The following is a 13,132-nucleotide window of genomic DNA, read 5'->3' as shown; positions in this document are numbered from 1 at the left end:
CGCCCCGCCCCCCCCGCCGCGCGTCCCGCCCCGCCGGCCCTGGGCCCTCGGAAGGCGCGCTCTACCTCTGCCAGCTGCAGCACCACTGTGTGGTCCATGTTGAGCTCGGCTGGGACGGACTGGATGAGGTAGGTGCCACCCACGGGGATGATGCCAAAGCCAGTACCGAGCGCCTTCAGTTTCTTGATGGCCCGGATGAGGTCGTCTCTGGGGTGGGGAAGAGCCGCTGAAACACCTCTGGCAGGCCAGGCCTAGCGACGGCGCGCTTCCGGCTCAGCCCCTGGGCTGGACACCCTGACGGGAGACTCAGAAGGCCGGCGACAGTCAATGCCAGGAGTGAACAGGCGGGGTCAAAGGGCACCAAACGGTGCCCAGGACGTTTGAGGGAGGCGTTACCAGGTATCAGGCTCCGCACTCAGCTAACCACGCGAACCCCAGCCAGAGGTCACAAACACGCCTGCGGGAGCCCATCGGGAAATGTGAATGAATGAGCTCAAGGCAGGGGACAGCAGGCAGCGGTGTGAACTATGGCAGAGTAGAACACGCTTATCCATTTTTGCAAAGGGCAAACCAGCTGCTGACTGCTGTGTGGAAAGTCTGGCCCGCTCCTGCTGGCTTTTTCCTAGTTAGCAATGAACTCAAATTAGGGGGTAAAGAAACCCCACAAAACAGTGTGTAGACCANGGTCTCACACTGAAGTCCCCTAGAGAGAGGCCGGGCCCCATCTTCTGACCCCCAGCCCCTGCCCCAGCCTTTCTGAGTGCATGTGCTCATTTCCTTAACCTCGAGTAATCCTGCGTTTACACAGCCCCAAGTTTAAAAGAAAAAAAACAGTAACAGTACACATGTATACATGAAAAAAAAAAATAATAATGCGCAGAAGGAAATACACCGAAATGTTAACAGTTGTCATTTCTCCTTTGGGAATGGGTGGTTTTGGGGTTTTTTTTTTAGATCTCTGTACTTTCAGTATTCTAAAAAGCATGTTGGGATGAAACAATTCCTAAAGGAGCCTACAGATAATGAGCAGGAAAGAGAAAAGTTTTTAAGGAAACTTAGTTTAAAAACCTGGTTTTTAAAGACTTTTCTATATTGCAAGGGATTGGAAGGCAAGACCTACTGGCTGACATCCTGTGCGAATTTGCCCCTTCCTTTCAACACCTGCTGATGTAGTTCCTCGAGAGTTATCAGACCTATCGGAGGGGAGAGGAGACCAGATGAAGGATTACCTTTATGGCTAAACCAAACCAAACGTTAAAAAAAAAAAACAAAGGCAATGTCATCTCTGAAAAATTATCAGCCCTCACGTAACATCAAGGCTATATCTAATTATGGCCAATGATTTATAACTGGTTCTAAGCTTTCTTTCTTAACTTCAACACTGACCATTCAATGTGCTTATTAAGACGACACCACCGGATGACCACTGTTAGGTCACATTTTGGGGAACACCAAAACCTGGCATCACCCTACCTTGGAGTGGCAGGGCCTATAGTAACTAATGCTAAAATCATAACCCAGACATACTGTGTATCAGAGGAAAAGGCCTAGCTCCTACCTCCCTGTTTTCTATACTAACTAGGGGCTCCCTGGGCAAAAATCTCTAGAGAATACAGACAATCAATCCGGTCATTTCATTTACCCCTGGCCATGGACACCGGCCAGAGATTCAACTGCATGAAGCGGCTGAGACACATTCTGAAGACCTAACAGCTTCTCAAGGTCTTACTGGCTGGCCTGTAGACCGGAGGATGGACAAGCTCATCTGTCAAGGTTCTCTCCCTCTCAGGGAAGTCCAAAGCCCAGACACAGGACTTAGCCACCCTCACCTCCATTCCGGTGCTTCAGGGCCAGGCACACTTCAATAATCTGAACACCCAGCTCGTAATAGAAATCTCCCACGCCTAGCATCTCAGACCAAAATCCTTTTCCAGCTAAAAGACAGAAAGACAAAAAGCTAGGTTATATGTTAGTTTATGTCTATCCTTTTCTTTCGAAGCTGGATTAAAACATCTATCCTGTGGGAAGCCCTCCCTGCCTAGCCTACGTCCTTGGGCTCCATTTCCTAATCAGGAACCTGAAAACAATCACACGCTTGGCAATTCCCGCTAAAACACAGACTCAGGCAGTTGTAAAGGGAGGGCCTTCTAAAAGGCATTTCTATTTGGCTAAGTGGCTCCAGGATATTACAAAACTGAGTTTTCTAGGGCCCCTGGCTGGCTCAGTCGGTTAAGCGGCCAGCCGAGTTCAGCTCAGGTCATGATCTCATGGTTTATGAGTTTGAGCCCCGTGTCATGCTCTGTGCTGACAGCTCAGAGCCTGGAGCCTGCTTCAGATTCTGCATCTCCCTCTCACTCTGCCCCTCCCCTGCTCACACTCTGTCTCTCTCTCTCTCAAAAATAAACATTAAAAAAAAATTTTTTTTCTTTTAACTGAGTTTTAGGGCACCTGGGTGGCTCAGTCACTTAAGCATCCAACTTCGGCTCGGGTTATGATCTCACGGTTTATGAGTTCGAGCCCCATGTTCGTGCTGATAGCTCAGAGCCTGGAGCCTGCTTCAGATTCTGTATCTCCCTCTCTCTCTGACCCTCCCCTGCTCACACTGTCTCTCTCTCTCTCTCTCAGAAATAAATAAAACGTTAAAAAAATAAAAAAATAAATAAAATAAAAACTGAGCTTTCCTTTCCTAAAGCATACAATGAAATATAATGGGACATATGGTATAGACAAGGCTAAGAAAAATATGCAGGCCTGGCATTCAAAAACCCATCGAGGACCATAGTTGATTGAGTAAAAGCTGCCAGCTAGAGAGTAGTAGTTATAGCATAATCCAATATGTTAAAAAAAAGTTTATAGGGGCACCTGGGTGGCTCAGTCAGTTAAGCACCGACTTCGGCTCAGGTCATGATCTCACAGCTCGTGTGTTCGAGCCCCGCGTCGGGCTCTGTGCTGACAGCTAGCTCAGAGCCTGGAGCCTGTTTCGGATTCTGTGTCTCCCTCTCTCTCTGCCCCTCCCTTGCTCACACTCCGTCTCTCGCTCTCTCAAAATAAACATTAAAAAAAAAAGTTTATAAATATGATGAAAGTGTCCAGCAAGATAATCTTAGACTGTTAATATTTATCCCTCCAATTATGGGACAGGGTCAGGAGACTGCGACTTTCTCGTTTTCCCTTTTCTCATTCGTTGACTGACTGCATAATTACATGCTACTTTCATTAAAACGAACTTCTTTTTTTAATAACGGGAAGAAACGGCCATTAAACGGTCCCACGGCAGAGCCGTCAAGGGCAGGTCAGGTGCACTGGCTGCCAGCCTGCGCTCCAGCGGCTCCTGCTTTCCCATCAGAGGGGGCCCTCCGCCACCCACGCCACTGACCACACCTGGGGGCTCTCCATGCAGGCCCTTGTAGGAGGGCCTTCTAGAAGACTCCCTGACAACGGGTGAGGACCCCACACCCCTGCAGACAACTCCTTACAGGCCAGAGGATCCACCCCGATAGTGGCACACATGTCCTGGAATTGCACCCGGAACTCCGGATTCTTCCGGATTTCCTGCTTGTGCTTGCTGGCAAACTCCTCCAGGTTGGTCTTGAACATGTCCAGCTGCTTTGACATCTGTGGGACAGAGACGGGGGAGGTGAGGGGCGGCCCAGCCAAGTGATAATCAGATGCCAGAAATAAGTTCCTGGCCCGGGGCGGGGCAAGGGGTAAAATCACCTATTTCCTCCAGATTGACTATGATGCTATGTCTTGTTCCCTCTCTTTTTTTCTTTTTCTTTTCTTTTCTTTTTTTTTAACGTTTATTCATTTTTGAGAGAGAGAGGCTGAGGAAGGGGAAGGCAGAGAGAGGGAGACACAGAATCCGCAGAGCGGGCTCCAGGCTCTGAGCTGTCAGCACAGAGCCCAACGCGGGGCTTGAACCCACAAACCGCGATCATAACCTGAGCTGAAGTCGGACCCTCAACTGTCCGAGCCACCCGGACACTCCTCATTCCTTCTCTTTTTATCTCTAAAAAGAATGCCCTTCATGGCTGCTGTCAGCTGACTTGGGATGCCATGATGTTTCTTCAATTCCAAAACACACATTTTTGGGGGCACCTGGCTGGCTCTGTCAGTGGAGTAAGTAGCTCCTGATCTCAGAGTTGTGAGTCTGAGCCCCACATTGGGTGGAGAGATTACTTAAAAACAAAATCTATAAAAAATAAAACACACCTCCCCCCCACCATGTTCCTATTCTAAAGGCAGGATGCCTCTAACAATCAGTGTGCACATCGAATGTGGTGCTTTCTTTTCCTTTTTCCCACAGAAACTGTCAGTAGATTGAAGATGCACCTCATAATTCATTTTGTCTGAAAAATGGTGGGGGGGAGTGCCTGGGTGGCTCAGTCAAACATCTGACTCTTGATTTCAGCTCAGGTCATGATCTCATGGTTCTTGAAATCAAGCCCCACAGCGAGGAGCCTGCTTGAGATTCTCTCTCTCCCTCTCTGTGCCTCTGTCCCACCTGTGAGCGCTCAAAACCTCTCTCTCAATAAGTAAACTTTTTAAAAGATATTTAATTTTGAAAGCGAGAGACAGCGCAATCAGGGGAAGGGCAGAGATAAAGGGAGATACAGAATCCGAAGCAGGCTCCAGGCTCTAAGCTGTCAGCACAGACGCAAGGCTCAAACTCATGAACCCTGAGATCACGACCCAAGCTGCAGTCGGATGCTTAACCAACTGAGCCACCCAGGTGCCCCAAACTTTTAAAAATGAGGGAATGCAGGGGTGCCTGGGTGGCTCAGTCAGTTGAGCCTCCAACTTCGGCTCAGGTCATGATCTCACGGTTCGTGGGTTCAAGCCCCAAGTCAGGCTCTGTGCTGACAGCCAGCTCAGAGCCTGGAGCCTGTTTCAGATTCTGTATCTTCCTCTCTCTCTGACCCTCCCCCGCTCAAGCTGTCTCTCTCTCTCTCCCAAAAAGAAATAAAACATTAAAAAAAAAATTTTTTTAATGAGGGAATGCAGCAATCAGAGGGAAATCTGGCCACTGACAGAAAGGCTAGATAAGAGAAAATGAATTAGGTGTGCAGTGACTGTTTACTCTTTCAGTCATGGACCTTCCTGGGAACAAACTTCAAATACAGAATCCCTAAGGGAGGGGTGTGGGCCTACCAGACCGCATTCCAAAGCTAAATGACTAATGGTTTGGGGGTTTTCTGACTTCTCGGGTATTATTCCTTCCCCTTCTCTAATTAACAAAGCGTATCTTCTACCCACAGAGAGTAACCACTCCTGGCCAACACCTCATTTGCCACATATTAGAAACCTTATAATCACCATTCCCAGCTGACGCCCTTATGAGCGGGAGCTTTCAAAGGGCACAGCCTGTGTCTGTCTTTTCTCAGTTCCAGGACCCACTTCCTTGCTCAACTGCTTCCTCCTCTTCTTCACCAGTCACAATAACTGAGGTAAACTCGGGGCATGTACAGAAAAGGGAAGTGTTAGAAAAGGAAACCACAGGCACTGCACCCCCTCATTGACACAGGCTGCTGGAATGGACCTAGATGTGACAGTGGCGGTGATGGGCGACACAGGGTAAGCAATCCGTTCAGGTTATCTGCAGGCACTTCAAGTGAAAGCCTCCTAAATCCTACAGCTCTACCACCTACTATGCAGGTAACCTTGGATCAATCACCCAAATGTCCTCCAGTCTCAACTGGGAAGAGCAGAGTTCCCTCCTGATAGGGCTGGCGGAATGAATCAACAAGACAGTGCATGGAGCAAAAACAGACACCACGTGCAAGGGATGATGAAAGCATGTGATCATTCAAAGTTGTCACCTGTCACTGTTATTAGCAAGTCGGTAAATGATCTGAGCAGCCCAGAAACCAGGATCCGCCACATACTCTATTTTTAGTTTGACCCAAACAGCCTAGGGGCATCCTGGTGGCTCAGTCGGTTAAGCCTCGGATTTCAGGCTCAGGTCATGCCCTCGGGGTTCTTGAGTTCGAGCCCCACGTGGGGCTCTGTGCTGACAGCTCGGAGCCTGGAGCCTGCTTCGGATTCTGTGTCTTCCTCTCTCTCTCTCTCTGTCCCCGCCCCCCTCAAAAGTAAATTTAAAAATTTTTAAATGTTCATCCAAACGATCTAGTTCACATCAAAGGCGTCCTGTCCGCCCCGTTGGGTCTCCCTTCCTGTCTCCAGTCCTCCAGTCGACTCACCTGGGCCAGCTGGTCCTCGGCCAAGACACTTCCCCGCTCCTTATACTTGGCCTGTCAGACAAAGAGACCAGCGTGAGTTGAGAGTGGAGGAGGGTGTCTCTTCAATGGTTTTCCTTAGGAAGGGGAATGAGGAGGTACATTAGACGACCCGTCTGTCGTGAAATTTGGAGACGCGGGGGGAAAGGGCTGGTGGACCTGGGGATGCTGACATTCCAATCCACCGGAAGCTGAGGAATCTCCGTTCCCCGGGACCCGAGCAGCCTGTGTCAGATTGCGATGGCCGAGCGGGGAGGGGGGCGCGATTTGAGGGAAACAGAGCTCTACTCCAAGACTTCAGCCTCTCCCGAGTCGGGGGTTGCTGTGGGTCGGCCTTCCTCTCCTCACCTCGGCCAGCTTCTTCTTGGCGATGGCGCCGGCTCCCACCCCCCGGCGATGCATCCCAACCCTGGGCCCGCGGGCCGCCCCGCTGCCGGGACCCCGGGTCTCCGAGTCCCGGGATCCGCCGCCGGCTCCCAACGCGGAAGCGCGGGCCGCGCGTCATCTCCGCNGGTGCCCGAGACCCTCGCGTGGCGGCACGGCTGCCCTTCCGCCGCCACCCTGCCTCCGGCTCACGGTCGCCTAATACGGGCCCGGAGCGGAGTCGCCCCGGCCCTTCCAAATTGTGCATGAAACCCAACCGGTTCAGCTCTAAGGGAGCCGACCTGTCGGAGTCAAATGCAGAGATTCTGACTGGGGAGGGCCTTAACAATTAAGAACGTGGACTCCAGGGGCGCCTGGGTGGCTCAGTCGGGCGGCCGACTTCGACTCAGGTCATGATCTCAGGGTTCGTGGGTTCGAGCCCCGTGTCGGGCTCTGTGCTGACAGCTCAGAGCCTGGAGCCTTCAGATTCTGTGTCTCCCTCTCTCTCTGACCTTCCCCTGCTCACGCTGTCTCTTTCTCTCAGAAATAAATAACGTTAAAAAAAGAAGAAGAAGAAGAAGAACTTGGACTCCAATGAGAAAGCGTGGCCCCATAGCTCACTCCCGCTGCCTGTGGTCTAGTAACTTAAGGCAGAGTCCCGAGCCTCTCGCGTTGGTATAGAGTAATCACCTACTCATGAGGGGGTTGTGAGAATGAAGGGAGAAAATTTAACAGAGCATTTAGTGCGATGCCTGACCCAGAAGGAAACATTGGCCATGATTGTTATGCACGGGATCTGGGGTGGAATTGGTCCGTGTGTCTAGAAAGCCCCATACGTGATTTCCGCAGCATTGGACATGACAAAGAAGCTAATGGAGGATTCTTAAGTCAGGGAGGAAGAAGATCAAATTCTTGTTTTTAGAAAAATTAGCGACAACCCAGGACGCCTGGGTGACTCCGTTGGGTAAGCATCCGACTTTTGACTTTTGCGCAGGACATGATATGGTTCCTGAGATCAAGCCCCACGTGGGACTCCGTGCTGATAGTGCAGAACTTGCTTGGGATTCTCTCTCTCTCTCTCCCTCTCCTCTTTCACTGCCCTTCCCCCTGCTTACATGCTCGGGGAATAAATAAATAAACTTTAAAAAAAGAAAAATTGGTGGCAACCTAGATAGACCTTAAGTCAATCAATCATAGCAATCTGACCTAGGGATGAGAGCTAGGGGGCGCCTGGCTGGCTCTGCCCAAGGAGCATGCCTACTCTTGATCCCAGAGTTGTGGGTTTGAGCCCCACATTGGGTGTAGCGATTACTTAAGTAGATAAAACTTACAAAAAAAAAAAAAATGATGAGCGCTAGAACTAAGGTAGTGGCCACGAGGATCAGGAAAATGGGACTGAGGGAATATTTGGAAGGTAGAATGGTAAAGCTGATAGATGGGGGCAGAGTGGGTGGAGGGAAATGCTCCCTTTACTGGCTCAGGCAACAGGGTGGCGTTACTCAGAGAAGGGGGGTGTGGAGACAGGGATTGACACAGGATGAAGCTGGAGAAATAAGAGTGGTTTTGAACATGTTGAAATTTGGGCCTCTGGAACATCACAGGAGAGATGACCAATGGTCAATCGGATGTGCTAGTAGAAAGGTCTACAGAAAGAGCTGAGCAGAGCCATAGATCTAGAATAATCAGCAAGGTGAAATCGTGAATGTGACTAATGTCACCAGAGGTTTCAAGCAAAAGAATTAGAAGAGGATGGAAGATAGTGAGCCACCATGTTGGTCCTTAAGGGATTATGGAGCCATGAGCTAATGAGCCTGGGTCCCTCAAGATTTCATGGAGCAGAACTGTCTCACCAGCCACGAGCTACCAGCCTCTGGATGCTTACAAGAAAGAGAAATAAATGATGTCCTGTCTTACCAAAGCCACTCTTACTTTGTGTTTTTCGGTTATTTGAAGCAGATTCAAATGTCAGTGGATGCAAAGACCAAGGCTAAAACAATCATTCAGCCTGTTGTCATCTTACCTCAGATTCACCCCAGACATACCCTTACACACTGAGTTCATGTAGCCTAAGTCCCCCTGACACAAACTTTCCCAGACACAGATTTGTCCCTCCAACACATACTAGCCTTTCCAGACACCCTTTCCTAAAATGCTGACCTTCAGTATACCTACTCACCCCTTTCTGCAAAAAACAACTAGCCCCTTACATACACCCTTTGACTTCATAACCTTATATTCTTTTTTAAAGATTTTTTAATTTTAAAAATCTCTTAGCATTTATTTATTATTGAGAGAGAGAGAGAGACAGAGACAGAGTGTGAGCAGGGGAGGGGCAGAGAGAGAAGGAGACACAGAATCCTAAGCCGGCTCCAGGCTCCAGGCTCCAGGTTGTCAGCATAGAGCCCAATCCAGAGCTCAAACTCATGGACGGCGAGATCAGGACCTGAGCCGAAGTTCGACGCTCAACTGACTGAGCCACCCAGGCTCCCCTAAGATTTTTTTTAGTGCTTATTTATTTTTGAGAGAGAGAAAAACAGCGCAAGTAGGGGAGGAACAGGGAAGGAGGGAGACACAGAATCCGAAGCAGGCTCCAGGCTCCGAGCTGTCAGCACAGAGCCCGATGCGGGGCTTGAACTCAGGAACCAGGAGTTCGTGACCCGAGCCAAAGTCGGACACTTAACCCACTGAGCCACCCAGTGCCCCCCCACCAAGATTTTGTTTTGAAGTAATCTCCACACCCAGTGTGGGGCTCAAAGTCACAACCCAGAGATCAAGAGTTGCTCGCTCCACGAACTGAGCCAACCAGGCACCTCTCATAGCTTCATATTCTTACTGCACCACTCCCTGACGCAAAAATTTGGTCCCTTCATGACTCACTGAGACACACAGGCACACCTGCTTCATTTCTCACTCTTTGACTCACTCTGGACGAGCCCTTAAGATAGAGGCACTGATCCTTCACTCACACTTGTGTCTTCAAATTTAACTATCCATACCCTCAAAGGCACATACACATACTCTCGTAAGTGCAAACACTGGCCTGAGACAAACCTTAAGCGTGACCACACTTAAGCGGACACTCTCACTCCCTTATTCAGACACATTTGTTCTCTCTTATAATTTTAAGAGAAAGTATGTTGACCAGTAATGTGCTGGTAAATGTTTAACAAGTGCCTCTCCAGGCTGGGAAGGAGGAGCTCTGATTTATAGCACTTGTCAGTTTCCATGGTGTACTCTGGCCATGGCCAATTTCAAGCTAACAGTGATTTTACAACCTGCTCACAAAATTCCTGACAATGTCACAACGGCTCTCAGAAGCGCTCAGCTCGGTTGTACCCTGAACGCAGGCCGCCACACATGCCATCGCTTGTTTTAAGTGACTCACTGGCCTTAGCCAGAAGCGTGGGACTTCAATTCTCTACCTCACGGAGGCAGTGTGGTGCGTGGTTAACAGCTAGTACGTTATTATCTTAAAATGTTGTAATGAGGCTTTAAGTGACGTTTATAAGGCACTGCGTACAATGCCTGGCCCATAATAAGAACATCGTACAAAGGTCTTTTTAAATAACCCTTTCTGATTCACCCAAGGCCCCAGAAGTGAGATCCAACTTCTCCCCAAGACGACCAGCTCTACCAAAGAGAGTCACTAAACTATACCCTCTGAGCCAAGGCATGCTCTAAATTGTGTCATACACGCTCTCTGACCTCAAGGAGTTTAGGGGAGAGAAACTCTAAAATATCAGAGCTGGAAGAGACTGGACACTGGCAGCCCTCAGGCAAATTCAGTTCTCAAAAGCGTTTTGTTTGGTCAGCAGAAAGCCTGTCTCCTCCATTTTCACAGTCCCCATCTTTCCCATTGTCATATACCCTCCCCACTTTGCTCAGTTATGCTACTGGTCCAGCCCTTCAGTCCATCCAGCTGGCCACTCCCTGATTTAAAACGAATACCCCTGGGGCTCCTGGGTGGCTCAGTAGGTTCGGCATCTGACTTCAGCTCAGGTCATGATCTCACGTGTTCGTGGGTTCGAGCCCCACATAGGGCTCTGTGCTGACAGCTCAGAGCCTGGAGCCTGTTTCGGATTCTGTGTCTCCCTCTCTCTCTGCCTCTCTCCCACTCGTGCTTTGTCTCAAAAATAAATAAGCTATTTTTAAAAATTTTTAAATAAAAAAATAAAACGAGTACCCCTGTATTTCTACATTGAGGTTTGGTTTTTTTGTTTTGTTTTGGTTTGGTTTTTGTTTAGGTTTTATTTTTAACATTTATTTATTTTTGAGAGACAGAGCATGAGAGAGGGAGGGGCAGAGAAAGAGGGAGACACAGAATCCGAAGCAGGCTCCAGGCTCTGAGCTGTCAGCACAGAGCCCAATGTGGGGCTCGAATCCACAAACCATGAGATCATGACCTGAGCCAAAGTAGGAGGCTTAACCTACTGAGCCACCCAGGCGCCCCTCTACATTGAGGCTTAGAATAATAACAAAAGTAACTTTTATTGACCATTTACTTTGTGCCAGGCATGATCTTAACTAATACTTACTTCAGCCCTAGGAGTTGGGTACTTGAATCTTCTTTTCACAGACAGGAAACGGGCTAAGAGAGGCACTGACTTGCCAAGTCACAGACTTAGCACGTGATCTGAATCTTTGAATCGAGGTGTGTTTGGCTCTCGTCTACGAAAATAGGACCAGATCGAGGGGAGAAAGGGCATTCCAGGCAAGGGGACCCGATTGAAAGGGGGGTAGACAGCCCTGTCTTCTGTGGATACCAGGCACTGGGGGAAAGCGGTGGACTGAGGGGGGAGGGGGAGCTTTGAACACTGGAAGATAAAGGTCCTGATTTTTGGACAGACGGATTGGGCCCCTTTCCCTTCACTCCTACCACCGTCAGGCTAGGGCAAGCCTTGAATCCTGCAAGAGCCTCTTCAATGGTCTTTCTTTTCTGCTTTCATCTTGGTTCATCCCAGTATATAACCCTCACTCATGATTGTTTGGGAAGGCAAACAGATCTTCAAACGTGCCCCTGCTCAGAATCCTTCGGGACTTTGCCCCTGCTCTGAGGATAAACTCCAAAAGCTTCAATATGACCTTTAAGACCCTGCCTCTGCCTACCCGTCCGGAATCTGTTTGCGCTCACCTCCCCATTGCCTGTTGTGCTTTGTGATGACACTGGGGTAATATTTAGTAAGGCTCCCCTCACCCCTTGGCTATTTGACCCTTGCAGGTTCACTCAACTTGGATGTCACTTTCCCAAAGAGGCCCTTCTGACTCCCCACTCTACCTAAAGGGGGCCGCTCCAGTCTTTCTCATAGCATCCTAGTCTTTCTTTACACAGCTCAGGATGTTACCGGATCATTAATGTGTGTGCAGTGGTTTAAGATTAAGGTCTGTCTCCATCACGGGAAGGCAGATTCCTCAGGGGCAAGGACTGCGCCCATTTCCTTGAGTGCTGTATTCCCGGTGGTTAGCTCAGCCCCTGCCAATATTAACTTTCCAATAAGTGTTCGTAGAATCAAGAGGTGAATTATAGACGCCAGGGAGAGCCATGTCTCCTTTGCACTGGCTGGCATACACACACAGTAAACATCCTCTGGCAGTGCTCAGTAGACACTTGAATGAGTTTTGACAATGGGCGCAAGGATTTATTTCAGCTTAAACTTTATTGGTTTGGCTTCTCTCGGGTACCCGGGAGAGGAGGTGAGACCTGAGTAAGTGAAGGGCAGAGTCCGGGCCTGAGCTGGATTGGGTCTGAGTCACTGAAACCTGGGGAGAGAGGAAAGAGGAGGGGTAGTGCGGTTGGAGGGGGGGGGGTCATTACCCACTTAGCGGGCAAAGCAAACCCATCCTGGTCCAGCCATGGCTCAGCTGCCTCTACCTCCTAATTACCTTCTAAATTATAAGCCATCAGAGCAATTCCAGAAGGCGCCCACTTTCCTGTGGAGAATTTCTCATTCTCTTCTCCATTGTTCTGGTCACACACACCCTTTCCCTTTGCGCCCTCTACAGGAAGCCATCCCGGATTTGTTCCCTGGCTTGCCAGTATGGAAATGTGTCTTGGCTTCCAGGCCTCAGTGTTTGCATCTTGAATGAGTATCCTTCAGGTAGGTGGATCTGTTGTTCCTGGTGTTAGTCAGCCCTTGCTTCCAGGGACATGATAGATGAAAGGACTTCCTAGCTGGTGAGGTCCATTCAAGGACCTAGAGAGGGGTGGCATGCCTCCAACTCCACAAGACGACAGAGGGAAAGCTGGGAAGGATGGGGTGGGCAGGCAGCCTCTCACCCGGACCAAGTGGCAACGAAAGGTCAAGAAGTAATCCTAGCTGCTCACGTTACTGAACTCTCTTTCCTTGGATTATCTTATTTAAAGATAATTAATCTTATTAATTATCTTACGACACATCCCATGAAGTAGTCTGAATAAGCCTTGATGGTCATGAACACACGGAGGTCCAGAGAGCCTTATGAATGGGCTAGCGTGTGCTGGGGTGACGATCTGAACCCAGGTGTGGGGCCCCCAACCTCAAACCCTGTGCAAGATG

General features: G+C 49.4%; 2 protein-coding genes across 2 annotated transcripts in view; both read right to left on the bottom strand.

The window, feature by feature from the left end:
• Positions 1-6,730, bottom strand: part of SNF8 (SNF8 subunit of ESCRT-II) — a 9,055-nt gene extending 2,325 nt beyond the window's left edge. Inside the window, exons 1-6 of the mRNA XM_077776809.1 lie at positions 6,585-6,730; positions 6,201-6,251; positions 3,477-3,615; positions 1,830-1,934; positions 1,121-1,193; positions 66-207 (exon numbers count right to left, since the gene is read on the bottom strand). Of these exons, the coding sequence (XP_077632935.1) occupies positions 66-207; positions 1,121-1,193; positions 1,830-1,934; positions 3,477-3,615; positions 6,201-6,251; positions 6,585-6,638 (564 nt within the window). The 5' untranslated portion in view covers positions 6,639-6,730. The remainder of the gene's footprint in view (positions 1-65; positions 208-1,120; positions 1,194-1,829; positions 1,935-3,476; positions 3,616-6,200; positions 6,252-6,584) is intronic.
• A 5,616-nt stretch (positions 6,731-12,346) lies between these two features.
• Positions 12,347-13,132, bottom strand: part of GIP (gastric inhibitory polypeptide) — a 3,965-nt gene continuing 3,179 nt past the window's right edge. Inside the window, exon 4 of the mRNA XM_077776870.1 lies at positions 12,347-12,356. Within this exon, the coding sequence (XP_077632996.1) occupies positions 12,347-12,356 (10 nt within the window). The remainder of the gene's footprint in view (positions 12,357-13,132) is intronic.

Source organism: Crocuta crocuta, unplaced genomic scaffold (assembly GCF_008692635.1).
Source record: "Crocuta crocuta isolate KB4526 unplaced genomic scaffold, BGI_CrCroc_1.0 scaffold352, whole genome shotgun sequence".
NCBI lineage: Eukaryota > Metazoa > Chordata > Mammalia > Carnivora > Hyaenidae > Crocuta > Crocuta crocuta.
The sequence above is the reverse complement of the archived record's forward strand: the minus strand, read 5'-3'. Positions and strand labels throughout refer to the sequence as shown.